Below are 27,782 nucleotides of genomic sequence, written 5' to 3'. Positions count from 1 at the left end.
ATAAAATCTTCTAGGCTCAACCTGTACATTTCCCGCCTAGACTCAGAATTAGCTATTTCTCCCAGGAATCCTGTTCCTAGCTATGTATTCAGTGGGAGGAATCCTTTCTCTAGGTATGTGAATTCATTTGCTACTTTATTTCTCTAGCATACAATGGAGCAATACTGCTTGTTAGCTTATTTTTCGATGTATGCACAAGGAGTAGTGTTTCTTTGGTTTACCTGCTTGCTAAATATTCACTGAGAACCTGCTGGCTACAAAGCAGTATGCTGGTAAAGATGAAGAAAACCAAGATGATTATGACTAGGTCCTTGTCCTTGAGGAGATTTCAATTTATTTTGTAGAGAGAACAAGAAATATCTAACATAACAACAAAGGAAGAAATTTTTCACAAATGCTACAAAAGGTACAAAACACTATGGGAATTTGGAATGGACAAGGGCAGGGGAAGGATTTACAAAGAGAGTAAAAAAAAAAAAGAGTAAGATTTCAAAAGCTGGAAATGGAAGGAAAGGCTGAGAGAAGGGCATAAGCAAAGAAACAGAAAGAGAAGGATGTAAGAGAGTGCACATCTTAGGAGGGCAGCTGGAGGAAGACTGGAGAGAACAGGTAAAGAATATATTTCAAGGCCTTCTAGGTGCCAGGCCCGACGCTAATCACACTATGTATGTTAACTAACTACTTATGACAAACCATCTAAATAGTCGTTTTTATGTCTTATTTTGTAGATGAGACAGATAAGACAAGGTCAAAGAGGCTAAAGTAACTTGCTTGAGATCATATCTTTGGCAAGTGGCAATGCTAGGATTCAAAAGAATCTTTTCTATACACCATCTTACCTCTAAACTAGTTTAACAGCTTAACATATATTAAGGAAAGGAATGGGAAACAAAATCAAAAGTTTGAACAGAGTCCACACTTTTGAGGGCCTCAAGCATACAACTAAGCATTTCAGACTTTATTCTGAAGTATGGTACAGCCTTCTAAAAGCAGGAGAACAACAAAGCTGTATCAGAATATTCTGGAGATAGTGGGTTGGCAGCGTATGGTGGCCAGAAGTGGAGAGGTAGTATGATGCTCTACGTTGACAAAGGAGAAACAAGCAGGAGCAGGGAAAGGAGACAAATGACCTGGATGACTAGAGGTAAAGAAGAGAAAGAGTCAGAAACAATACCAGGATTCTGAGCTAGTGTATGGGAGAATGATGGAGCAATAAAAGAAATTGGGAAGTTAGTAGAATGCTCTAGTTTGAAGGGGAAATTAAGCTTCGTGCAGAGTAATTTTAAGGAGCTTGAAGAGAGGGAAAGCACATAAAACACCTGTTGCCAGGAACTTAATTGAATAGGGTTCTTAAGCCTAGTTTCCCAGAGAACAACCAAAGTTTTTAAAAAATAGGTGTGTTCAGTGCCCACACCTTGCAAATCTCCTTCTTAGGACTGAAGAGTGGGATCCAGACATCTGTAGTTTCAAAAGTTCTGCAGATAATTCCTGGGTCAAGAATCCATTATTTATTTATTTATTTATTTTTAAAAGATTTTATTTATTTATTTGAGAGAGAGAATGAGAGAGAGAGAAAGGTCAGAGGGAGAAGCAGACTCCCCACTGAGCAGGGAGCCCGATGTGGGACTCGATCCCGGGACTCCAGGATCATGACCTGAGCTGAAGGCAGTCGCTTAACCAACTGAGCCACCCAGGTGCCCAAGAATCCACTTTTTAAAAGAACAAAAGAAGACTGCCATGCTATCAGAAAGGTTCTCTTAGTCACCCCAGCAAAACTGGCACAGCCTGTGCTGAATCGGCTTTGTGATTTTCCCTAGCAGCTAGAAAGTGGAAGAAAGTAAAGCTTCTGGTGAAAGTTACCAAAAGCTAGGAATGAGCAAGGACAGCAAAGACAAAAGTCAAGGAGTAGTCTAGAAGTTAGCGAGAGTACCTTTGAAATGGCCAGTGATAATTTCCAAAGGATAGACAGGTAAAGGAGCCTGGGGCTAAAGCTATTGTGAAAGAGGAGCAAACTTAATGGCAAGAAAAGAAGGTACAAATGACTGGCCTTGAGATGAGAACTCTGTATACACTCTATCAATGTTCACATAGAACATCGTGCTGCAATGTGAACACTGAACATCATACCATCAACCTTGAATTAGGTAGTAGTATCATGAGTTCCATTTTATTAGATGAGCAAATTAAAGTTTAGACAGGTTAAGGAGAGGTAACTGAGTGACAGCAAAATAAAAAGGGTGGTGGAGAACAAGAAGGTTGCCAGTTTCCAATCCTCATATTAAGCTTCTGGATTAGAAGGAAGGTTGTCAAAATCTTAGTTGAGACAAGGTGGCAGAAAGAGCTTTTATAACATGATGGAGGAAGATTCATAAGACATTTCAAAATTTATTCAACCAGTATGTGCCAGGTTGTGTGGACATTCTACAATGAAGACATACACACTGGCTGCTCTTGCGTAGCTGGTAGTTCAAGTGAGGGAGGCAAACACATAAAGGGGTGTGCAGTGTGCAACAGGGACATGGAAAGGCACCTTTTCCAGACATGGAAAGGCACCTTTTCCAGCCTAGAAAACTTTCTAGCCAAAGGAAAAAGCATGTGCAAGGGCTTGAAGACCAGAAAAGACAAGATCTATCGTGGGAAGTAAAAGTAACTGAAGGCAGTTTGAGCACAATGCAAATGGAAGATACCACTGACTTTGCCCATAACAGGCCCCTTGTTCATAGGGCTTACCTAGGAAAAGATATTGGTAAAGCAGACCTCAGTGATGAACTGACTGGAGTTATATGCCAAGTTTATAGAATTAGCTGGTCCCAAACTTTGCAGTAGAGGATTACTGTAATGTTCTGTGACCCAGGAAACTCATGCCCTGTCTGAGCAGTTTGTGGGCTTGGGAACAGAGGAGTAGATAGCATTAGGTTCCTAAAGCCCCCATTCCAGGAGGATCTGATAGGTTGGCTTTCTCTCTTCCTCACTTCCTTAAAAAGAAAAATCTATTAGACAATCATCCTATTTGTTTACAATGATATTTTACATCTATAGGGTAGGTTATTTGTAGAGTACTGACCATGAGTTTTCTCCCTGGAGTCGCACTATGTGGAAAGCCAAACATCAAAATCAAAATCAGCTTGTTTTGGAGAGATTAGAGTAGAAGAGTCACTAATATGAATGGATATGCTCAATGACATCAGGGTCTTACCACCTTTTTAACAAAATCATTTTATACACATACACAAAAAAACATTTTTATATATATTTTTTGAAGTTTCTTTTTACACATAATTTCACATAAATACATAAATGACACAGATAGTGGAAGGTTTTTAATTGCAGTCTTATTAGCCCCACCCTTTTTAACTTGGCTCCCTCTTCTCTTTTACTCCTCTCCTCCACCCCACTCTAGGATAAGTCACAGTAATGATCTAGTATGTATCCTTCCATGCTTTCTTCCCCATGTTCATATAATCATATACAAACACACACATATATATATATGTACATTTATAGGTATTGGTGAGACTTTTTAAAATAATGAAATTATTAATAGTAATTCTTTTCTCAGCAGTATATCTTATAGGAATCCCTGCAATTCATATAATCCTATTCTTTTTAATAGCTACACATGGGTAATTTTAAAATTATGCTTCGTTTTTGTTCTATGCAGTGATGCAAAAAAAAAAATCCTTTCATACATCCTCAGAAACTATTTTTTGTCATTTCAAGTGTCTGATTTTATATCCTTGCTATAAATGTATTCAAAAGCACTATGTAGTACTGTTTTGCATTAATTCATGCTTTATGTAAATAGTATTGTACCACACACATCCATCTGTAATTTGCTTGAGATGTTTTTGAGACTTATCCTTACTGATATATGTAAATTTAGTTCATACATTTTTACACCTGCATAGTATCTGTGCTGCTTTTATTCTATTTTATTTTTATTTATTTATTTTTTTAGAGAGAGTGCAAGCGTGGGTGGGGGCTGGAGAGGGGGAGAGAGAGAGAGAATCTTTTTTTAAATTTTTTTTTAAGGTTTTCTGAGAGAGAGAGAACACAAGCAGGGGGGAACAGCAGGCAGAGGGAGAAGCAGGCCTCCTGCTGAGCAAGGAGCCCGACGTGGGACTTGATCCCAGAACCCTGGGATGACGACCTGAGCCGAAGGCAGATGCTTAACCAACTGAGCCACCCAGGCATCCCGAGAGAGAGATAATCTTAAGCAGGGTCCATACCCAGCGTGGAGCAAGACTCGGGGCTTGATCTCACAACCTGAGATCATGACCTGAGCCAAAATCAAGAGCCAGAAACCAAAATGACTGAGCCATCCAGATGCCCCTTTTTATTCTAATTAGAATTCTTATTTTATTTAGTTTTTTCTATTATCCTGTTTATCTAGAATTTTTATTAGGAAACTCCTAAACTTGATCAAATGCCTTTTCTTTTCCTCCTCCTTTTTTTTTTTTTTTGTTTCCAGAGTTCAGCTTTATTTTGCAGCACAGAAATCATTCGGAGGGGCGCCTGGGTGGCTCAGTTAGTTAAGCGACTGCCTTCAGCTCAGGTCATGATCCCAGGGTCCTGGGATCGAGTCCCGCATTGGGTTCCCTGCTCAGCGGGGGGGCCTGCCCCCCCCCACTCTGCCTGCTACTCCACCTGATTGTGCTCTCTCTAATAAATAAAATCTTAAAAAAAAAATCATTTGGGGCCATTCTGAGACAGACATCATTGAAGTGGAGGCTTTGTCAAATCAATACCATAATATAGCTTGGTCCATTGAAGAAGCCATATCTAGAAAACAAAAGAAACTTCTAATTTACCTGGTTTATGATAGGTTTCTTTCCCTTTCCTCTCATCAATTTTATAAGGTTAAAACACTGCACACAGGCTTCCACCAAAATGACTCTCATAGTCTGGTGCTGGGTTAGAATTTTAGGCCCACCTAACCCCATCTTATGGCTGTGTTACATGGACACTCATAATACCTGACAGGACACAAAATGTAAAGGTGTAGGAAAATGTAGGGATTCTTTCCCAAATTGTGGAATATTCAATTCCTAATTTCTTTAATGTCAAGAAGACAGATGGCATGAAAAATTGTACTGATCCAGCTCTTGAACAGCAGAAGCACAGGACTGCAAAGGCTACACTGATTAAAAGATACAAATACTGTATCAAGTGCTCTGTATCAGTGTCACAATGTTTTTTTAAAACTAATCCTTCACTGGGGAAAAAAAAGCCAGTATTGGTTAAACTGAACAGAATATGGTAACCTGCCAATTTTGAATAGGCACTCCATGAAAACAAGTTAATACATGATGTTAGAAAGGAAAAGAATATTTACTGGTACAGTGCTTGGCAATCTCAGTTTTGATTACAAAAGTAGGCCTTCTAATATTGATTTCAAAAAAATTTTTATTTATTTGACAGAGAGTGTAAGCAAGAGAGAGCACAAGCCGGGGGAGGGGCAGCAGGAGATGGAGGAGCAGACTCCCCGCTGAGCAGGGAGCCCAATGTGGGACTCCATCCCAGGACCCTGGGATCAATAATATTGATTTTATACAGTATACATCATTTGCCAAAAGTTAAGTTTGTCCTAATTAGATAATAAAAGGTACTGCTGTTAGTCTTCCCCATAGATGTTATTTTTCTTATGTTCATTTCCTCAGAGTCAAACTCAGATTCAGTCATCCTCTTACAGATGTCTTTAATGTCATCAAAAGTTGTTTCAAAGTGAGTTGTAGCATTGCCTGTGCAGGAAATAAAGATCTAGTTTTCTGTTCCCAAGCCTTTTGGTACAAGGTGGTCACTAATGCTAACAAATTTCTGTTCAGTCAGTTCCAAAAGCTGCAAAGCTGGTCTAATTTCTTTCTCTGGTTCCTTGGCTTCCATAGTTGTACTAACTATGGCGATATACTTCCCTTGTTTTTTTTTTTTTTTAAAGATTTTATTTATTTGACAGAGAGAGACAGCGAGAGAGGGAACACAAGCAGGGGGAGTGGGAGAGGGAGAAGCAGACTTCCCTCCGAGCAGGGAGCCCGATGTTGGGCTCGATCAGGACCCTGGGATCATGACCTGAGCCGAAGGCAGCCGCTTAACGACTGAGCCACCCAGGTGCCCCGATATACTTCCCTTGTGCTGCCATACTGTGTACGGAGGAGCTCAGGCATAGATATCTGACTGCTGACTGACTTAGTTCTGGGGAATGATGATCTGGAAGGAGTTGGCATTATTGGTGTTCTTGATGGGGTGGCTGAGGATGCAGACAACTGATCACCTGGACCACTTTTTCTACCTGGTCTTTTACATAGCTGGGATCAAAAATGAGCTGCTTATAGTAAGGAACGTGTCCTTCAGATTTCACACCAATCACTCTTCCATTCCGCACAATGATTTCTTCAATCAGTTTACTGAGTATGTACGTACTACCATAAATAGCACTTAGCCCTGCAAATCCCAGGCTAAGTTCTCTAAGACCATAGAGTGGATAAAGGTATGCGCTTTTGCCATATTTTGCCAGAGACTTGTTGTAAAGTTTAATCCTATTAATGGTTTCACAACATGGTTTATCTAAATAGTCATCCGTTGTTTTTATTTTTATTTTTTTAAGAGTTTTTGTTTATTCATTTTGAGAAAGAGCAAGTGAGCAAGAGCATGAGCAGAGTGGAAGTCAGAGGGAGAAGGAGAAGCAGACTCCCTGCTGAGCAGGATGCCCGACATGGGGCTTGATCCCAGGAGCCCGGGATCATGACCTAAGCTGAAGGTAGATGCTTAACCAACTGAGCCACCCAGGCACTCCAAATAGTCATCAGTTCTATAAAATGACAGAGCAAAGGGGCACCTGGGTGGCTCAGTCAATTGGGTGTCTGCCTTCGGCTCAGGTCATGATCCTGGCATCCTGGGATCGAGCCCCATATCGGGCTCTGTGCTCAGTGGGGAGCCTGCTTCTCCCTCTCTCTCTGCCTGCCTACCTACTTGTGATGTCTCTCTCACTCTGCCAAAAAAAATAAATAAATAAAATAAATGCCATGGCATAGCCAGCAAAATCCATGACATCCTATCCCAAATCAAATTTCTTGTATACCTCCCGAATTGCCATCTTCTTAGGATCAATGCCCTCAAAAGTTCGGGGATCTTTTTCATCAAAGCTGGCAACATACACTAGGAATTTTCTAAAGCGACATTTTTCAAATAGTCCCATTAAGCTAGATGCCAGGGCTTCTGCTTCAATGGAAGGAACCTTGTAGATTTTTCCTCCCTTACAGACAAAGCTCCCTTCAGTCCTTTGAAAACCAGATAGCAAGTGACCTTTGTATAAAGCAGCATCTTAACCAGCTGACCACTGACCATAACGAACTTGGGAATTAAGCCAACATTCCAGTCTCTTCCTCACCCCATTGATGGTAGTGATGCTCCTGGTATTTAAAATCTTTTGTATAAATCTTCCAGAGGTGTTATAGGTGAACTTTCTCCTCCATAGTATGAGTTTCTATCCATGTGAAGAACTTTCTTTCCATTCACTGATATTATACTTGACAGGATATATTCAGTCAGGCTGGTGCCCAGTAGGAGCACTGCATACTCCTCATTCATAGCGGGGAAGGGTGAGGACCTAAGCCCCAAGAAAGGAGAAAGCACAGGGACTCTAGGGACCAGAGGCTCTAGGGCCAACCTGAAGAACAGGGGAAGGGCTCAGGCTGGCTAGACGGAAAAAGGAAGCCAGAGCTGGAGAGGAGGGAGGCTGGTTGCCATGTCAGATGGGAAGAGAAGGATCAAATGCCTTTTCAATACCTACTGGTTATAAAGTAACATGTTTTTCATGGAACATTTTTAGTTTGTGGATGATGTTAATAGATTTCCCCAATACTGAATCATTTTTGCATTCCTAGAATAAAACCTACTTTGTTTATTATAGCTTCATTTCTGAAGTTAATTTACTAATACCTTAATCAGAATTGTTCACCTATTGTCACAAGTGCTAGTTTTCTATTTTTGAACTGTGTCTTTAACAGAATTTGCATTAAAGATATACTGCTGGCTTCTCTAAAGGATTCTGACAGCTTTCCACCTTTACAGATGTTTGGATTATTTAAATAACTGGATTTATCTGCTTTTAAAAATAAGATCATATTCAGCTATGAATGCCTCTGCTTCTGGTCAATCTTTAATAACTTCTTAGTCTCTTTTAAGGAAATCAATTTACTCAAGTCTTCTACATCTTGGGATAATTTTGCTGGGAAAACAATTTACTCTAGCTTTTTTCTTTGTCATAGGTTGGCATGCACTAGTTTCTCAAAATTCTTTTAGTATATCCTGTACCTGTGTTTATGTCTCCTTTCTCATTCCTTACCTTGTATATTTTTGCTAGTATTTTTTTAACCTAATAAGGGAATCAAGGCTTATGAATTACCTGTTTTTTGTTGGTTGGATGATTTTCAAAGAATCAGCATTTGGTTTGTTTATTCCTTCTATGTTTTTTTTTGTTGTTTTGTTGTTTATTTCATTAATTTCTGCTTTTTATTTCCCAGCTTCTTTTTCTTGTTCTTTTTCTAATTTCTCCTAAATGCCAAGTTCCTTCATTGTCCTTTTTCTTTAGTACAGAAGGAATTTAAGATTATAAATTTTTATTTGAGTAAAGGATTTACTGCATTTTGGTATAAAAGTTTCCTTTCTTTTCCTTTCTACCTAGTTTAAAATTCCCTTTTTTTTTTTTAAAGATTTTATTTATTTATTTGACAGAGAGAGAGAGACAGCGAGAGGAAACACAAGCAGGGGGAGTGGGAGAGGGAGAAGCGGGCCTCCCGCAGAGCAAGGAGCCCGACACAGGGCTCGATCCCTGGGATCACGACCCGAGCCGAAGGCAGACGCCCAACGACTGAGCCACCCAGGCGCCCCTAAAATTCCCGTTTTGATTTCTTCTTTGAATCGGGGTTAACCTGTAGTGTTGTATAATTTCAGAAAGGATTTTCCAAGTGATGTAAAGCTTATCATAGTACTGTTTAGCATAGGACAAAGTCTAACTTTTTCCCTGGTATATGCTTAAACAGGTAGTCCTCAGCTAGTGATAGAGCTGTATCCCAAGAGTCCAGGCATAAGTCAACTTTTTGAAAGCAATAAATACCAAAAGAAACATTTTAAATGATGAAGAAATTTTTCTTTACTTAATTTCCTTAAAGTTGGCATAAAAGACAGTTAAATATTCAAAGAACCCTGCAAGAATCAAATGTTGCTAAAATAATAGTGCACTAATAATAACCCTGAATTTCAGGATTGTCCTCTTAGCTTCCTACAGCATGTTCTAAAGAATGTCTCTCACAGCTAGATGGGAAAGAAGAGTGGGAAGGAGTTTGGAAAGAGCTGCATTCTAGAACAGTCACCTCCCTGGAAATCTGCATATATGTTAGCATATTAAGGACTCTGAAAAGTCCTGTATACCTTTGGTTAACTAAGCATTTCCTAAGTATATTTGACAACTATCATTCTTTTATTAATTAACAACCCATTAATTCTCTTTGGGAAATGTAAGCCAAGAAGACAGACATTCCTTGGAGAAAACATGGAATCAAATTCTCTGTCTTCTCTGTGGGTTATTCACAGCTGGGGCTCAGTAAGTGTTTGCTGAATGACTTGGTACCAGAGGTGGTGTGATGCGGCAACAGATGCTACAGTGTCCAACATGGCTATTCTTAGTATGGTCATACATAAGATGAGCTCTCTTAGTAAGGGGTACTCAATATTTTGCATCAAAATACAAACTTTCTATTTTACAATTGTGAATGGAAATTCCTAAGAGTATGATCCTACCTGAATTCAAATATCAAAATTTAACTCCCTGAGAAGGCCATCAAAACCCAATAAAAGTAATACTGCATTCCAACAACCAGTGAAAAGTATATAAACATATATGCACATGTACACACATGGAAGCAGCATCACTGCCCGCCCACCCTCATCCCCATGTCTCCTGTGCAAAATGTCACATACTGATGACTTAGGTCATCACCAGATCAAAGTATGTTCAGAGAAGCAAAAGGATAAACCTGTCAATTTGTTCCATTGTCCATATTAAACTAAGAGGAGCTGCATACTTTCGGTTCCTATTCACTTAGTTTTATGATCCAGCCATATAATTTCATCGACATAAAGTAGACAGTGAAGCAGGTAAAGCCAGGAAACTTTAGAACTGTAAAACTGAAGACAATCTACATTTATTTAGCTAAAGAACTTCTAGTTACAAAAATTATGAGATGTGAAATTTTACATCTTGATAGGTACTATTAACTGCCTACAGAACTCTGATTTCGTTTGGGACAACAATGTATGCACAACTGGAAGGGATAGGTCATAATGGACATATGACAATCATGGATGTCCTGATCCCTTCTGCAAGGTAAGTTAGTTCCCAGGCTTCTTTGTAGCCATAGATAGGTATGTATGTGGCCACTGAGACAAGAGGAATGTAAATCTGCTGAGAGAATTCTACAAAAGACTGTGCTTTCAACATAAAAAAAAGAGCCATACAGGAAGACATTTTGTCCCCGCCTCGCAGTTTTTGCCAAGTACACTGGCATGAGGAAAATAAGGCCTGGGGCTGCAATCATCCCTCTTTAACCATGAGGTGGCAAGCAAAAACCTAAGATAAGCAAAAGCATAGGAAACCAACATGTTAAGGACAGTAAAGCCCTGGATTCCTGATAACACCACTGAGTCAAGTGAACAATGTCTGGACCTACCCTCCCGCATTCTTGTTAACAATAAATATCCTTTCATTTTAAGCTCCTATTGGTTGGGTAGGCTGTCACGGCAGCCAACTGTTTCCTAAACTAGCACAGGAATGTCCTATATTTTCATACTGTGATGAAAATTATAAATTCACTTATTAACATTTCAGAATTTAAAACTTTAGAAAAGCAATAGAGGAAGTAAGAGATTTTTAATTTTTCACTGCATATAATGCTATATTTAAATACTTGTACAAACACGAAATGTTTTATAACATTAAACAGAATTTTTTTTAAACCTAAAAAGACAAATAATAGGAAAAATCGATCCATACCCGTACCTTTCCGTGTGTTCTCCGTTACATCTACCCCAAACTGGATAATGTCACCAGAAAGAATTTCACATGGTGGACTTTCTTCAGAGCCTCGACTCAATCTCTGGCTATTTATAAAGGTACCGTTACTACTTTTAGTGTCTTGGAGATAAAACTGCAAAAAAAAAAAAAAAGAACAAAGATTAATACTAATAATTCCAAACCTACTTTAAGAAAAAGGACTTCCACCTTTGCAAACTACTACAGGTGGATTTTTTTTCCCCTATCAATTCAAACTACTTGTTTCAGCTAAGGCTCTCCTTTAATACATAGGAAATTAGAACCTGGACACCAAGTGATTTAAAATCCAGCTAGGCAAAATAGTGCAATCACTTTGGAAAACAGTTTATAAAGTCCTCAAAATGTTAAACAAAAAGTTAGCATATGACCCAGCAAATCTACTCTGAGGTATATACACAAGAGAACTGAAAACATATGACCTCACAAAACTTGTACATGAACTTCATAGCAGCATTACTCATAATAGCCAAAAAGTGAAAACAACCTGAATGTCCATCAACTGATGAATAGGATAACAAAATGCAGTGTATTCATATATTATATTATTTGGCAATATAAAGTAATGAAGTACTGATTCATGCTACAACATGGATGAACTTTTAAAATATTACACTAAAAAGTTAGTCACAAAAGGCCAATACTATATAATTTCATTCATATGAAATGTCCAGAATAAGCAAATCCATGGAGACAAAAAGCACATTTGTGGTTGCAAGGGGTTGAGATACCAGGGGAAAAGGGTAAAGGGGCAGGAGAGTGGTGGTGGAGAGTGATGGTGGAGAATGATTGCTAATGCATACAGGTTTCTTTTGGAGGTGATTAAAATGTTCTAAAAATGAAACAATAGTGATGGTTACATAGCTTTGTGAATATACTAAAAACTGATGAATTGTACACTTTAAAAGGATGAATTTTTTAAAAGATTTTTATTTATTTGACACAGAGAGAGAGAGAGCACATGGGTGTACAAACAGGGGGAGGGGCAGAGGGAAAAGGAGACTCCTGCTTTGCAAGGAACCCAATGCGGGGCTCAATCCCAGGACCCTAGGATCATGACCTGAGCAAAAGGCAGACGTTTAACCAGCCGAGCCACCCAGGCGTCCCAAGGGTGAATTTTATAGTATGTGATTTATATCTCAATAAAGCTGTTATTAAAAAAAAAAAATGCCAGCTAGGGGCGCCTGGGTGGCTCAGTCGTTAAGCGTCTGCCTTCGGTTCAGGTCATGATCCCAGGGTCCTGAGATCGAGCCCTGCATCGGGCTCCCTGCTCATTGGGAAGCCTGCTTCTCCCTCTCCCATTCCCCCTGCTTGTGTTCCCTCTCTCACTGTGTCTCTCTCTGTCAGATAAAAAAATAAGATCTTTAAAAAAAAAAAAGCGAGCTAGACAAAATTCTAATTCTATCTTTCCATCTCATTCTTTGTAATCTTGCTTCTAGGATATCTGAGTTAAATCAAAGGAAGTGTTTATTCCACAGGCGAGGGCAACTGGTTTTAGGTAACACCTATAATTAACAGCTATCAGCTAACTAACATACTTGGTATCAGGAATGACATATCTTCAGTAATTTCTTTGTAATAAAGCAGATTGGAGACACTAGGAATTAAAATACTGGAATCAGCTATGAAGCTACTATTTTCTGGCCTCCTAAACTTGCCTTTCATCGCTTGGGTAACTTCCCTCTTTAAAAAGGGGAGGGGTAGCAAGAAGCACAGAAAGCCTACCTATTCTAAAAGAAATTAGGAACAATTGGGATCATGCACAACAGACTTACTAGGAAGAGAACAACCAATAAAAAAAAGATGTACCTTTCTTTTTGCATTTTTCTACACTCTCCAGCCCTGCTTATTCTAGCAACATATTTTCACTGAATTCCTTCCTAAGGAAGAAAGGAAAGAAGAAAACTAATATTTATTAAAATATATGTTACACCACCAGGTCCTCATTTAATCTTAACATTAAAGCTATGATACAGATATCATTTCCATATGTAAATGAGAAAAATGAGGCACAGACAAGTATCTTCCAAAGGTCAAAGAGCTAGGAGCAAGGATTCATATAATAGAATTCAAAGGGCCATTTTTTCCCCATTACTTTACACTGACCTTTATGTTTCATTTATCCTTCACTCCTCCCACAAGCTCTTTTTCAAAATGAAACACAGCAAAAGAATATACAACTTGAAGAAAATATGAAAGCGGAATTTCTTTTCATTAATTCCTAGGTGACAATTTAAAGGCCACCAGGCTGTCTATAAATGACTTATTCTCTGTTTGTAATTCAAAAGAAAACAACTGTTACCTGGGCTAGCAATTTGTATACTTAATTACAGACCATTAATGATGAAAATTGTGTTGATACTTTATAAGTCCATTTGAAATTCATAGGCCTTACCATTTCACGCCAGGGAGAGAAGCACAGGTAATACACTCAAGTAGGAACACTTACCCTCACCATTTTTTTCTACCCTGGAACCTACTGTTACACTGTATAGAGGAATTTGGTTTTTATTTCTTAATGAACATATTCATAGGAAATGTGGCAATATCTGGATTCTGGCTTGGTTATTTGTAGTACTGTGTGCCTTGACAAGCCAAATAAAGGAATTATACCAGATTTACGGTGTTTTTCAGACTTCAAGTTCTGATTCATTAGTGTGTTATGAAGTCATTTAGTAGTCTGTGGCTAGCATTTTGATTTAAACTTTAAAAAGAACAGAAAAGAAGTAAGAATATGAGTTTCAGTACTGTTAGCAAACTTTGGAAAACAAAAAGTTGTGTGTGTGTGTCAACACCTCTTACGTAGCTCTTACATAACTCTACAACCACAAATTTTCAAATTAAAAAAATTTAAAGTCAACATTAACCCAGTTTCTTTTCATTCTGACACATCTGTATGACTGCCCGAAGCACAGCCTCCATTTAGTGTGAACCTATCATTTATGGTAGTTGTTCACCCTTTCTCTGCTCTCAACTTGCTAATGGCTTCCAAACACCTTAGAATAAAACCTAAAGTTATCATTATAGCCTATAAGGCCCTACATGATCTTGCTCTTGGTTCCCTCTCCAAACTCATTAACTTCCACTACCTTCTAACCTCAACCCTCTCAGCCACACTAACATCCACTCATGTGCCTGAGCCTCTGGACTTGTGTATAGTATAGCTAGACCACATTAGTCTACATCCCTGCAAAACTATTTTCATTGATATGTTTTAACCTTCTGAAGATTGATACTAAAAGTGATGTTTGTGCATCTTCTATGAAACAATCTGCTATTATTCGGTCTAAATTGTACAGAAGCTTTTCTATGTACGGGTTAGGTTCCTGAAGATATAAAGAAGTTTGTTTGCAAGAGACTGTGCTTCCTGTGCTTACGCATTTCCCATAAGTAGATATGTTAGCTGGTCCTTTGTCACTTTTAAACCAGAAATATTTTTCTCCTCTATGATAAACCTTCTTCCATCAGGCTTCTTCTTCTTTTTTTTCCCTTAAAAGAGATCAGTTTTGGCTACTCTAAAATTGTTTTTCAAATCCCACTGAAGCTTTAACTATCTTTATTTCCTAGTAGTGTAAGGAATGCCCAAGTAGCTCTAGTGTTTGCATTGGCCACCAGGCATTCATTCACTTTGAGCAAGTGTTTAAATAGCCCTGAACTTATAAAACCCTCTGTGGCCTGTGGCCAAAGTTCAATTTATACTGTTTTCAGACTTAATCTCTGATTAACCCCTTGCTTTTCCCTAAAAAAATGTGAGGGTCCCAGAAATCTGACATTGATAGTTGTCCTTGAACTAAAAGGTTCTCCCTGCCCCCATCACTTTTCCCCATCTCTCGTTGATTCTGATTACTTTCAATGACACAGGCACTATACTCCACATGTTGCATAATATGCTCTTTGGCCTTCAAAAAGTTCTTGCTCTTCATTCCATAAACAAATACATTTTGCATCATTTTCAACTTTACTAAAATCTGTAAATACTTTCATTTCCACTACAATGATAAACTGCTTTTTAAAAAATTTTTTATTATGTTATATTAATCACCATACATTACATCATTAGTTTTTGACGTAATGTTCCATGATTCATTGTTTGCGTATAACACCCAGTGCTCCATTCAGTACGTGCCCTCTTTAATACCCATCACAGGGCTAACCCATTCCCCCACCCCCATCCCCTCTAGAACCCTCAGTTTGTTTCTCAGAGTCCATAGTCTCTCATGGTTCGTCTCCCCCTCTGATTTCCCCCCCTTCATTTTCCCTTCCTGCTATCTTCTTCTTCTTCTTCTTCTTCTTTTTAAACAATATAATGTATTATTTGTTTCAGAGGTACAGGTCTGTAATTCAACAGTCTTATACAATTCACAGCACTCACCATAGCACATACCCTCCCTAATGTCCATCACCCAGCCACCCAATCCCTCCCACCCCCCCACCACTCCAGCAACCCTCAGTTTGTTTCCTGAGATTAAGAATTCCTCATATCAGTGAGGTCATATGATACATGTCTTTCTCTGATTGACTTATTTCACTCAGCATAATACCCTCCAGTTCCATCCACGTTGTTGCAAATGGCAAGATTTCATTCCTTTTGATGGCTGCATAATATTCCATTGTGTATATATACACCACATCTTCTTTATCCATTCATCTGTCAATGGACATCTTGGCTCTTTCCATAGTTTGCCTATTGTGGACATTGCTGCTATAAACATTAGGGTGCATGTACATACCCCTTCGGATCCCTACATTTGTATCTTTGGGGTAAATACCCAGTAGTTAAACTGCTTTTTTCTAACCCCTTCTACACTGATAGGTTTTGCAATATCCAAACACATTTGAACTAAAACTTCAGAACAAAGAACTATATAGTAGGCATGCCATAGCCCTGGGGCCAGAAATTCTAAGCCCATACAGGAGAGTTTTTAAAATGTGAACGCCGAATGGATTATGAACTCTAGATGGCAGATACTTCGTCACAGATTTTTAAACCAAACAGACCGACTAAAATAGCAAAACCAAATTCCATGGATAATATTTACAACAAAAGCAGGTGACAAGGTATCCACATGAACCTCAAAATAAAAGTGAGGAAAACATCAATAGCCACAGACATACATGAAACTAGCACCTGCACAGGAGGATGCGTAGGGAAGCAATGGCGCATTTGAGGGACTTGAAGAGAACATCAAAACAGTCATGAGGTATTCACTGGACAGTGTGATGGCCAATTTGAGAGGAGAAGTTGAAAATGGAAAAGGTTTAGCCCAATCCAATAACAAGTGAGCATGAGTTAAGTTCTGAAAAAGACTGGAGTGGTAAGAGCCATATAAATTCTTAAAATCAACCTACCAATAAAAACTGCCTTCCAAGATAGGGCTACACAGTGAGGGAAGTTGATGTGGAACCAAAACTGAGCAAGGCAGGGACAACAGAGACAAAGAAAACATCCAGATAAAAATGGAGAAAGGGAAAGGAAGCCATCACATTTTTAAATATTTTACAAAAACAACAGGAGAGGGAGCTCTGTGACATTAGAAAAGTTCTCCTGAACTATGACCCCCTTCTAAAAGTTCAGAAAAACAAATTTCACATAAAAATGAGCAACAAAAAAATATTAAAGTCCCATCCCATACAGTTATTTTAAGAAAAATGAGACAAAGGGGCACCTGGGTGGCTCAGTCGTTAAGCGTCTGCCTTCAGCTCAGGTCATGATCCCAGGGTCCTGGGATCGAGTCCCACATCGGGCTCCCTGCTCAGCGGGAGGCCTGCTTCTCCCTCTCCCACTCCCCCTGCTTGTGTTCCCTCTCTCGCTGTCTCTCTCTCTCTGTTGAAAAATAAATAAAATCTTTAAAAAGAAAAAAAGAAAAAAGAAAAATGAGACAAAGAACAGAATAACATCCCTACAGATAATGAATGGCAAACCTTGAAAGGAGATCAAAATTACACTATTTCAAAACAAGCTAAGAGACATTAAGAAAATAATTCAAGATGTGAAAAAGACATAAAAAGAAATATAAATCACAATTACAAAACTCCAGAAAAGGTGAACGAACTAAAGAAAAGAAAAAGAATCATTTCAGAAATGAACATAAAATTTGGACACAAGTGACTAACTATAACAAATAATCCATTAAGAGAAATAAAAGGTGAAAAGGAAGAAATTTTTAAAAATCAAAAAGAAATGAAGAAAGTGACATCAGCAAAATGGCAGAGTGGGCAGCTCCGAGCTCCCATCCCCCTTCAGAAACATTGAAAAACAAGTAGAAACTGTCAGAACCAACTTTGTTAGAATTAGAACTCTGGAAAACAGTCTTACAGCAACCAATTGAACAATGAATCAGGAAAAAGGCAATTTAAAAATGGCAGGACATCTTTGTGGCATTATTTACTCTTATCCCATCCCTTTCCCCAGTACAACAGAAGTCTTACACTTACATTCCTAGTGTGGGACCCTGGTACCTGGTTCCAGAGAGAGCAGAGTAGACCTAAATTAAAAATTATCTTGTCTATCTATTCTAACTTGACTGGGGCTACCTAAAGGACTGACGCAATGCCCTTAACTCTGTTCAGCCTAACTTGCAATTTACCCAAGCTGGAAAAGCAGAGACTGGCTGAAAAGTGGAATTTATCCCAAGTGGTTCAATATAAGAAAGTCAATAAATGTATCATACCACATTAATAGAAAGACAAAACCCCACACAATCAAGTCAATTGATGCAGAAAAACCAACACCCTTTTATGATTTAAAAAAAACAACTCAGAAAGCTAGGATTAGAAAAGAACTTCCTAACATAATAAAGGAAATCCCACAGCTAACCTAATATTCAATGGTGAAAGAGTGAAAGCTTTCTTCCTAACATCAGGAACATGAAAAGCAAGCCTGCTTTCACCACTGCTACGCAATGCTGTACTGGAAGTTCTAGCCAGACACAAGAAAAAGAAACAAAAGGCATCCGAATTGGAAGAGAAGAAGTAAACTATGTCTATTCACAGATGACATGATTCTATATATGGAAAAATCCCACAGAACCCACAAGAAAGCTACTAGAGCTAATAAACAAATTCAGCAAAGTTGCAGCTTACAAGACAAACACACAAAAACCAGTTGTGTTTCTACACATAAGCAATGAACAATCCAGGAAGGAAATTAAGAAAGAAATTCCATTTATAAGAGCAACTAAATAAAGCACCTAGGAATAAATTTAACTAAAGAGGTAAAAGACTTATACATTGAAAACTACAAAATACTAAAGAAATAGACTTAATATTGTTAAGGTGTCAATATTTTTTTTTAAAGATTTTTATTTATTTATTTGAGAGAGAGAGAGAATGAGAGATAGAAAGCACGAGAGGGAAGAGGGTCAGAGGGAGAAGCAGACTCCCTGCTGAGCAGGAAGCCCGATGTGGGACTCGATCCCGGGACTCCAGGATCATGACCTGAGCCGAAGGCAGTCGCTTAACCAACTGAGCCACGTCAATATTAACCAAAGTGATCTACAGATTTAATGCAACCCCTATTAAAATTCAAATCAGCCTTTTTGCAGAAGTGGAAAATTCAATCCTCAGATTCATATGGAATTTCAAGGGACTCTGAATAGGCAAAACAATCTTGAAAAAGAAGAACAAAGTTGGTGGATCCACATTTTCTGAATCCAAAACCCACTACAAAACTATGGTAATCAAAGCAGTGTGGTACAGGCATAAGTACAGGCATACTTAAGTAAAAGTAAAATTAAGAGTCTAGAAATAAAACTGTACATCTACATCCAACTGAATTTCAACAAAGGTGCCAAGACCATCCAATGGGAAAAGAACAGTCTCTTCAATAAATGGACCTGGGACAACCAGATAACCACAGGCAAAAAAATAAAATTACTTTATCCCATATACAAAAATTAACTCAAAATGGATCAAAGACTTAAATACAAGAGCTAAACCATTAAATTATTTTTATCCTTTATTTCTTCAAAAAATTTTTTCTGTTCCATTCTCTCCCTCTCTTTGCCTTCTGGTATTTTCATAATGTGTATGTTGGTACACTTGATGATGTCCCTTAGGTACTGTTTATTTTTCTTCATCTTTTTCTTTCTAGTTCTCAGACAGGGTATTTCAATGGCCCTATCTTCAAGTTTTTCTTTTTTTTTTTTAAGATTTTATTTGACAGAGAGAGAGAGACAGCAAGAGAGGGAACACAAGCAGGGGGAGTGGGAGAGGGAGAAGCAGGCTCTCCGCTGAGCAGGGAGCCCGATGCGGGGTTCGATCCCAGGACCCTGGGATCATGACCTGAGCTGAAGGCAGACGCTTAACGACTAAGCCATCCAGATGCCTAACAACTGAGCCACCCAGACGCCCCTATCTTAAGTTTTTTGATTCTTTCTTTTGCCTGCTCAAATTGGCCACCAAGCCTGCCACTGATTTTTATCTCAGCTCTTATATGTTTTATAATTTCTCTATATTTATATTCCCCACTTTTTTACACATTGTTTGCCTGATTTCCTTTAGTTCTTTGTCCATGTCTTCCTTCAGCATTCTGAACACATTTAAAGTAATTAAACTCTTTGTCTATTAAGTACATTGTCTGAGCTTCTTCAGGGATTTCTTTTTTCTCCTGTGAATGGGCCATAGTTTCTATTTCTTCGTATGTTTTGTAATTTTTGCTGAAATTTTAAATATTGTAATGTGGTAATTCTAGAAATTAGGTTCTCTCCTCTTTCTAGGGATTGCTATTATTTGATGAAGGATACAGCTGTCTGTTTAGTGACTTCCAACCTTTTTTTTTGCGAAGTCTGTATTCCTTGATTGTGTGTTGTCATGGAAGTCTCTGTTCTGTTATTTCTGTGGTCAGCCAGAGTCCTGACAAGAAATTTCCTTAAATGCCAGGATTCAATCAGAAAAAAGGGTATTCTGTCTATTTAAATTCCCTTGGTAGATGCCAGGGAAGCCACTTTAGCCTGTGAGGTCTGGAACAATGGCCAGTCTCTGTGCTGGCCCCTCAGCAATCAAAAGCAGCAGTCAAAACATACAACCACGATTTTTGAAGGACAAGGAAGTCACATCAGGAACCATGCGCCACCCTACCACCAGCTGCCTGCCACAAGGCTGGGGGATAGAAAATGGTAGTCACTGCACAAAACACCAAAATTCTCAGAAATTTACCATCTTCTTTCTTCATTAAGCACTGCACTGGATGCTGCAAGTGCTTGACTAGACTGAAGAATTGTAAAATAATTGCTTTGGACGGTTCATGCTAGCTTAATAGCTGTCTTGGTGAGAGAACCAATTTTTGGAGCTCCCTTCTTTGCCATTTTCCATGACGTCACCCCCATTAGCTCTATTTCAATCTATTAATTTTTTCTAGGGCCAAGTCAAACAAATCCTTAATCTATAATAATAGGTACTATTTACTGACTGCCTGCTATGTGCAGGTACTTCTGATCCTCACAACAATCCTACTAAGTAGATATTACCATCTCCATTTTATAGAGTAAGAAACTGAGGCTCAGGTACATTAAGTAGCTTGCCATGGTCTCATAGCTATTGCAGATTTGACATTCTTACTCCTTTAAAACCTCCACGCTGTCTTCCTCTTCTCCTACTTAAACACTCTCTGGTCTTTGAGTACAAACTTATGAAATATCACTTTGTTTATGAAGTTTTACTGAAGCAATCAGAATAAGAATTTATTATTTATTATATTATTATTATTATAAATGTCAACTCTAACTCCACCATTAAGGCAAATCATTTACTTGGCACCTGTCTTGGAGAGATTGCAAATCCATAAAATCAAATGCAGAGCACCTCTACACTGAGAATAAGAGAGTATGTATTAAGTACCAAAATCCTGAGAAGCTGCTGAAAAGAACAGTTAGGCACAGTTAGTTGCTAAGAAGGCACTTACAAGTGAGGGTGGTGATCTGAATGAAAGGCAAGGAGAAAGAGGAGGTGGAAGAGGCACAGGTATTGCAGTACATTTATATATAGTTAATGCTCAGCCCCAGAGGGTAACAAAAATCAAACAAAGTAAGAAGTGGGGAAATGCAAGATAAAGTGAAGCTGTAAGAAAGGGCATTCCACACTGTACTAAGAAGTTGAGGTTTCTTAAGAGAAGCCACTACTAAAGGATTTGATGCAAATATTGTTTTAGGGAGATTATTCTAACAGTTCTGATAACCTGGCAGCTGTGTGTAGGATGATTTGCAGTGGGAGTAACTAGAAATAGGGAGATCCATGACTTATACATTTTTTTTGGCCACCAACAATTTAGTTATTTCTTAGAATACATAATGGATGTTATATATGAATTTGTTTATATATTTTATATATTTTTTTGTTTATATAACCTTCTTGGCTTCCTGACTAGCAAAGAAGTTGTGCCACTGAAGGGGGAGATATAAAGTTTTATTCATATGCTATAGGAAAACACATAGAAAAGCGGCAAAATGTTCTCCACCAAAATGAAATCTCACATGTAAACTAGAATGAATGTGTCCAGGGCGCCTGGGTGGCTCAGTCGTTGGGCGTCTGCCTTTGGCTCAGGTCATGATCCCAGGGTCCTGGGATCGAGCCCCACATCGGGCTCCCTGCTCCGTGGAAAGCCTGCTTCTCCCTCTCCCACTCCCCCTGCTTGTGTTTCCTCTCTCACTGTGTCTCTCTGTCAAATAAATAAAATCTTAAAAAAAAAAAAAAGGAATAAACTTGTCCACCCAAACGTCTTGCAAATGTTATGAACTTGCCAAGATTTTTCCATCTCCAAGTGATATTCCAGGCACATTCATTGTACAATAATTTCTTCTTATGGAGACAGCTCACAAAAGAGAAAGAAGAAAAAATATTTCTATCTTTCTACATAGGAACAGAGATAAGATTATGAAGAACAGAGAAGGTAGGAAGGAAAAATTTTTTAAAATTTAATGAGAACATCACAAAACATACAAAATAAAGCTAGAACGACTACATCCTTCTTAAATACGCAAATTGTGACAATCCTTCATTGAGAATTCAGGACAAAGTAAATTAGATTTCTGAAGCTCAGGAAGATACAAAATAAATATATCATATTAGTTCTGAGAGGTGAGGCTTTTGAAAGCCTACAACAAATTCTAATCCAAAGGAGATTAACCTATTTCCCACATCCCAAAACTGATAGGTTGACAAGCAAATCCTGATTATTTTCTCCTCTCATGGTGTGTTAATTCCAGCAAGATGCATTCAACTTTGTCTTTAAGGCTCTTACTTAGGGTAATTGGTATTAAAGAACAGATACTGATCCCAAACTCAATTTTTTAGACCCTAAGAAGCCTCCAATTACCTCAAAGAATACCAAATTCTTTATTCAATATTTAAAATAAGTGGGTATTGGGGCATCTGGGTGACGCAGTTCGTTAAGCGTCGACTCTTGGTTTCAGCTCAGGTCATGGTCCCAGGGTCATGAGATTGAGCCCCACATCGGGCTCCCCACTCAGCACAGAGTCTGTTTGTCCCTCTCCCTTCCTCTCTGCCCCTTCTCCCACTCATGCTAGCTCTTTCTCTCTCTCTCTAAAATAAATAAATGAAATCTTTTAAGATATAAAATAAGTAGGTATTTATAAAAAATACCATGGGGGTTTCTGGGTGGCGCAGTCAGTTTAGCATCTGCCTTCAGTTCAGGTCCTGATCCCAGGGTCCTGGGATGGAGCCCCACACCCTCACATCCTCTGGCTCCTTGCTCAGCCGTGAGTCTGCTTTTCCCTTACTCTTTGCCCCTCCCCCAACTTGTGCTCGCTCTATCTCAAATAAATAAATCTTAAAAAAAACCAAAAACATGTATTTTAGCATAGTAGAGACAGAACAAGGGGATACTGTGATATTTTAAATACACAATACTCTGATTATACTTTATAGGTCATTATTTTCCTCACAAAATGTTACCTTAAACCACCCTGAGATCAGCTGAAACAACAAATTGCACCTCCACTCTTTATCTCTGATAGTTAAAAACCTCACCCATAGAATAACAGCCTTGTTTGCCACAAAAGTAAACCATTGTGATCACATTTGTGGGAAATACTGAACAAAGTCATTAGGTTTAAAGGATGTAGCCTTGTATTATTTAATAATGCACACAACAGGCTCAGTCTAAGGACAGCTGACATTAATGTATATAGTCATAAGAGGTGGGGAAGATGAAACTAAAAAAAAAGTTTCCATTAAAGACTGGCAAAATTGGAAAATACAGGAATTTAGATCTTACTTAAAAAAATAAAATGTATGTGTGTATATATATATATATATATATATATATATATATGTATAAAACTACCCACACATAAAACACTTTATTTGGCAAACAAATTCAATGGAAATGTTGAAAGATAAAATAGCACATCTACCCCCCAAAAGAACATTCATAGCTTTTTATTTTGATTTTGATTTTTTTTATTTTTTATTGTTATGTTAATCACCATATATTACATCATTAGTTTTTTTTTTTTGATTTTATTTTATTTTATTTTATTTTTAATTTTTTATTGTTATGTTAATCACCATATATTACATCATTAGTTTTTGGTGCAGTGTTCCATGATTCATTGTTTGTTCATAACACCCAGTGCTCCATGCAGAACGTGCCCTCCTCAATACCCATCACCAGGCTAACCCATCCCCCTACCCCCCTCCCCTCTAGAACCCTCAGTTTGTTTTTCAGAGTCCATCATCTCTCATGGTTCGTCTCCCCCTCTGACATACTCCCCTTTTCTTCCTCTCCTGTTATCTTCTTCTTTTTCTTTTTTCTTAAAATATGTTGTGTTATTTGTTTCAGAAGTACAGATCTGTGATTCAACAGTCTTGCACAATTCACAGCGCTCACCGTAGCACATACCCTCCCCAATGTCTATCACCCAGCCACCCCATCCCTCCCACCCCCAACCACTCCAGTAACACTCAGTTTGTTTCCTGAGATTAAGAATTCCTCATATCAGTGAGGTCATGTGATACATGTCTTTCTCTGATTGACTTATTTCATTCAGCATAACACCCTCCAGTTCCATCCACGTCGTTGCAAATGGCAAGATCTTGATTTTTATTTTTATTTAAAGATTTTACTTATTTGTCAGAGAGAGAGAACACAAGCAGGGGGAGTGGCAGGCAGAGGGAGAAGCAGGCTCCTTGCTGAGCAAGGAGACCGATGCAGGACTCCATCCCAGGACCCAGGATCATGACCTGAGCCAAAGGCAGATACTTAACTGACTGAGCCACCCAGGTACCCCCATTTATAGCTTTTTAAAATGCTTAATAAGGTAATGAAAATAACCATGATGGCCTTTTCCATCCTTTAGACACAGCCACTCAGACTGGCATATAATCTTTTGTAAAGATTTTAAAGTAATCTCTACACCCAACATGGGGTTCAAACTCACAACCCCAATATCAAAAGTCACATGTTCTTCCAACTGAGCAGGTGCCCTGGCATATAATTATAATGTCAGAACACCCTGGTCTTTAATCATGTCTCTCTTCATTTTTTTTAAAGATTTTATTATTTGACACAGAGAGTGCAGAGAAAGTGTGTGCGCGCGCACGCGCGCGCGCACACACACACACACACACGAGGGGCAGAAGGAGAGGGAGAAGCAGACTCCCCACAGAGAAGGGAGGCCGATGTGGGGCTCCATCCCAAGATGGTGGGATCATGACCTGAGCAGAAGGCAGACACGTAACCAGCTGAGCCACCCAGGCACCCCTTGTCTCCTCATTTTTAGTGATAATTAATTCTTCCAGAGATTTATCATCTCAAGGTTTTGAAAAGTCACACATTCACAGCTGAGTTCTTTAAAAATTATAATTCTACTTGGAAAGAGAAAAGAAAACAAAGTCACTAACTGAGGATTAAGTGAATAAATAGAAATAAGAACAATGTAATTTATGGAACAATCATTTTGACTAAGATGGGAAATAATATTGGGACCGAAGAAAATAAACCCCTTACAGGGTTGAGTATAACCCAGAGGCCCTAGTTTGTCTGCTAGAGTTCACTGTTCAATAGTGTCAAAAGGAGACCACATAATATACAATAATCACAAGTTTTTGAGTGCTTACCATGTGCTTGGATAAACTACTTCCTATGCATTCTTTCACTTAATCTTTACAACAATCTTATAGAGATACATGTTTTATTATCCCTGTACTACAGATAAATTAGAACTAAGAGAGGTTAAGTAACTTGCCAAAGGGCCTCCCAAGCTAGTAGCTGGGAGAGATGTACATTTTAAACTCTTTGACCTCAACCATTCAGCTATGTACTTACGTTTGTCTGGTAATTTCATATCCACTATCCAATATTTCTCCCAATCACCCTGTGAAGTAAGAATGCTTCTGATCATTTTATAGATCAGCAAATCAAGGCTGACACACAAGCCAAGTGACCTATCTATACTTACAGTGGAGAAAATAAAACAGCAATTAGGTTTTAGGATATGAAATCATCATGACAGGTAAACTTCTAAAATTTCCTTCAAGGGACGCCTGGGTGGCTCAGTCGGTCAAGCATCTGCCTTCAGCTCGGGTCATGATCCCGGGATCCTGGGATCGAGTCCCGCATTGGGCTCCCTGCTCGGTGGGGAGCCTGCTTCTCCCTCTGCCTCTGCCTCTCTCTCTCTCTGTCTCTCATGAATAAATAAATAAAATCTTTAAGAAAAATAAAAATAAAATTTCCTTCAAAAATGCATTTGCTACCTATTGTCACTCACTTAACAAACAATCCTAATAAACTATGTTTCCTAGCTTCTGTGTCCATGGGAGATTAAAGAGAACAAGCATTTGCTTATGCCAGGGACTATGCTAGGCACTTTACACACATTACCTCATCAAAACTTCAGAACACTATGACATAAGCAGTATTCCACATGATCAGACAGGATCAGGAGTTAAATCATATGCCCAAGGATTACACAGAAAGTAAGAACAGCAAATAAGTTCTATTAGACTCCTCATCACTATGGCAAATTCTGTGAAGATCAGGATCAGTGGTATCCCTTTTTCTCAGTGATATCCCTAGACATAAAACAAAATGCCTGCTGAATAAATACCAAACAGTATTTTTTAAAGATTTATTTATTTTGAGAGAGAGAGAGAGAGAGAGCACAAGCAGGAGAGGGAGAGGGAGAGAATCTCAAGCTGACCCTGCGCTGAGCATGGTGCCTGACAGGGCTTGATGTAGGCATCGATCTCATGACCCTGACATCAGGACCTGAACAGAAACCAAGAGTCAGAGGCTCAACTGACTGCACCACCCATGTGCCCCAACACCAAACTGTATTTTAAATAAATATTTCATGAATGTAATATTTACACCCCAGATTCATTCCATCATTTACCCACCATTTCCTGAGCACCTCTGGACAAGAATTCAGCCATCAGCCTACTAATAATATAGTAAATGTGACTATCAGAAGCCACTTAGAGCAAGTACAAAACAGTAGAAATAACAAATACTATTAGTAACAATAAATAATACCAATAACCCCGTAAGACATCTAATATGTCACCAATTCCTACGAATTGTGATTCAGAACAATCTCTCAATTCCACCCTGCCTTTTCCTTCTCATTACCGTCCCTCTAACCCAGGCCCATAACCTGAGCCCATAAGATGAGGACTGTGATTCCACACTCTCCATCCTTCACACTGATGCTAGAGTTATTTCTTAAAATGCAAACTTGACCACTTTGTTTCCCTTTATAAAAGGGCTGTTGACCCTCTACTGTCTTCAAAATCAAATCCAAGAGCTGTGATAACTTTCAAAATGACATCAATCACTCTATCCAACCTGATCTTCCACTCTCCCTAAAAGTATCATCCATTCCAGGGGCTCCTGGCTGGCTCAGTTGGTAGAGCATGTGACATTTGATCTAAGAGTAGTGAGTTCAAGCCCCACATGGGATGTGGAGCCTACTTAAAAAAAAAAAAAAGTATTATCCATTCCAGCCTTGCTTAACTACTAGCAATTCCCCACACAAGCCCTAAGCCTCCGTGTGTTTGCTTATGCTGTGCTTGGACCTGAAGAGCCCTTGCTTCCACCCACCCACACTCTTCACTTGTTAAAGCCTCCTTTTCTTTCTGAAGCCCAGTTTAAACACTTTAACAAATAAGATTTCTCTCAGATAACATTTCTCACTAAATAAACACCTAAATTAGAGACTCAAGGCTTTATTCTAAGTTAACCAGCTAACTCCCAAACCTTCATGTCCAAATCACACTTGGAATAGCACTATTATCCCATCCTTTCTTATCTATAACATTCATTGCCTGTCAGAAAGTTCCCACAGGCACAAGTCACAAATGATTTTTTTAAATGTAGAACAAATACGTTAAATAATTCATACTCTACAATGGAAGCTAAAAGGTTTTGATTTACATAGGATAGGCCAAACTGTATTACATCCAAATAACAACATGCTATATAAAACAGAGCATACATTAAAGATTTGAATTCCACCTCTAGCATTTTCTAACTTACTGTGTGACCTTCAGTATTACTTAGTGTTACTTAACCTTTCTGAGCCATCCTTTAGTTATAAAAAGGTGCTTATAAAAAGTCTCTATTTATAAATTGAGGATAATATCAGTACCTACCTCAGAGTGTTTGCTAAGTGTTATGCTAAGCATGTAAAGCACTAAGCACAGTATTTGTACACACTAA

General features: G+C 38.6%; 1 protein-coding gene and 1 pseudogene across 25 annotated transcripts in view; both read right to left on the bottom strand.

The window, feature by feature from the left end:
- Positions 1–27,782, bottom strand: part of LOC113916949 (sarcolemma associated protein) — a 153,080-nt gene that overhangs the window by 77,108 nt on the left and 48,190 nt on the right. For 16 of the 25 annotated variants that reach the window (XM_027584252.2, XM_027584243.2, XM_027584241.2 and 13 more), the window contains exon 2: positions 11,054–11,201. In XM_027584252.2, coding sequence (XP_027440053.1) covers positions 11,054–11,201 — 148 coding nt within the window. Of the gene's footprint in view, positions 1–11,047; positions 11,202–27,782 lie in introns of all 25 variants that reach the window. The other 9 variants (XM_027584242.2, XM_027584240.2, XM_035727704.1 and 6 more) reach the window with 1 other exon arrangement.
- On the bottom strand, positions 5,615–7,584 carry LOC113916951 (annotated as a pseudogene).

Source organism: Zalophus californianus, chromosome 1 (genome assembly GCF_009762305.2).
Source record: "Zalophus californianus isolate mZalCal1 chromosome 1, mZalCal1.pri.v2, whole genome shotgun sequence".
Taxonomy (NCBI): Eukaryota; Metazoa; Chordata; class Mammalia; order Carnivora; family Otariidae; genus Zalophus; species Zalophus californianus.
The sequence above is the reverse complement of the archived record's forward strand: the minus strand, read 5'-3'. Positions and strand labels throughout refer to the sequence as shown.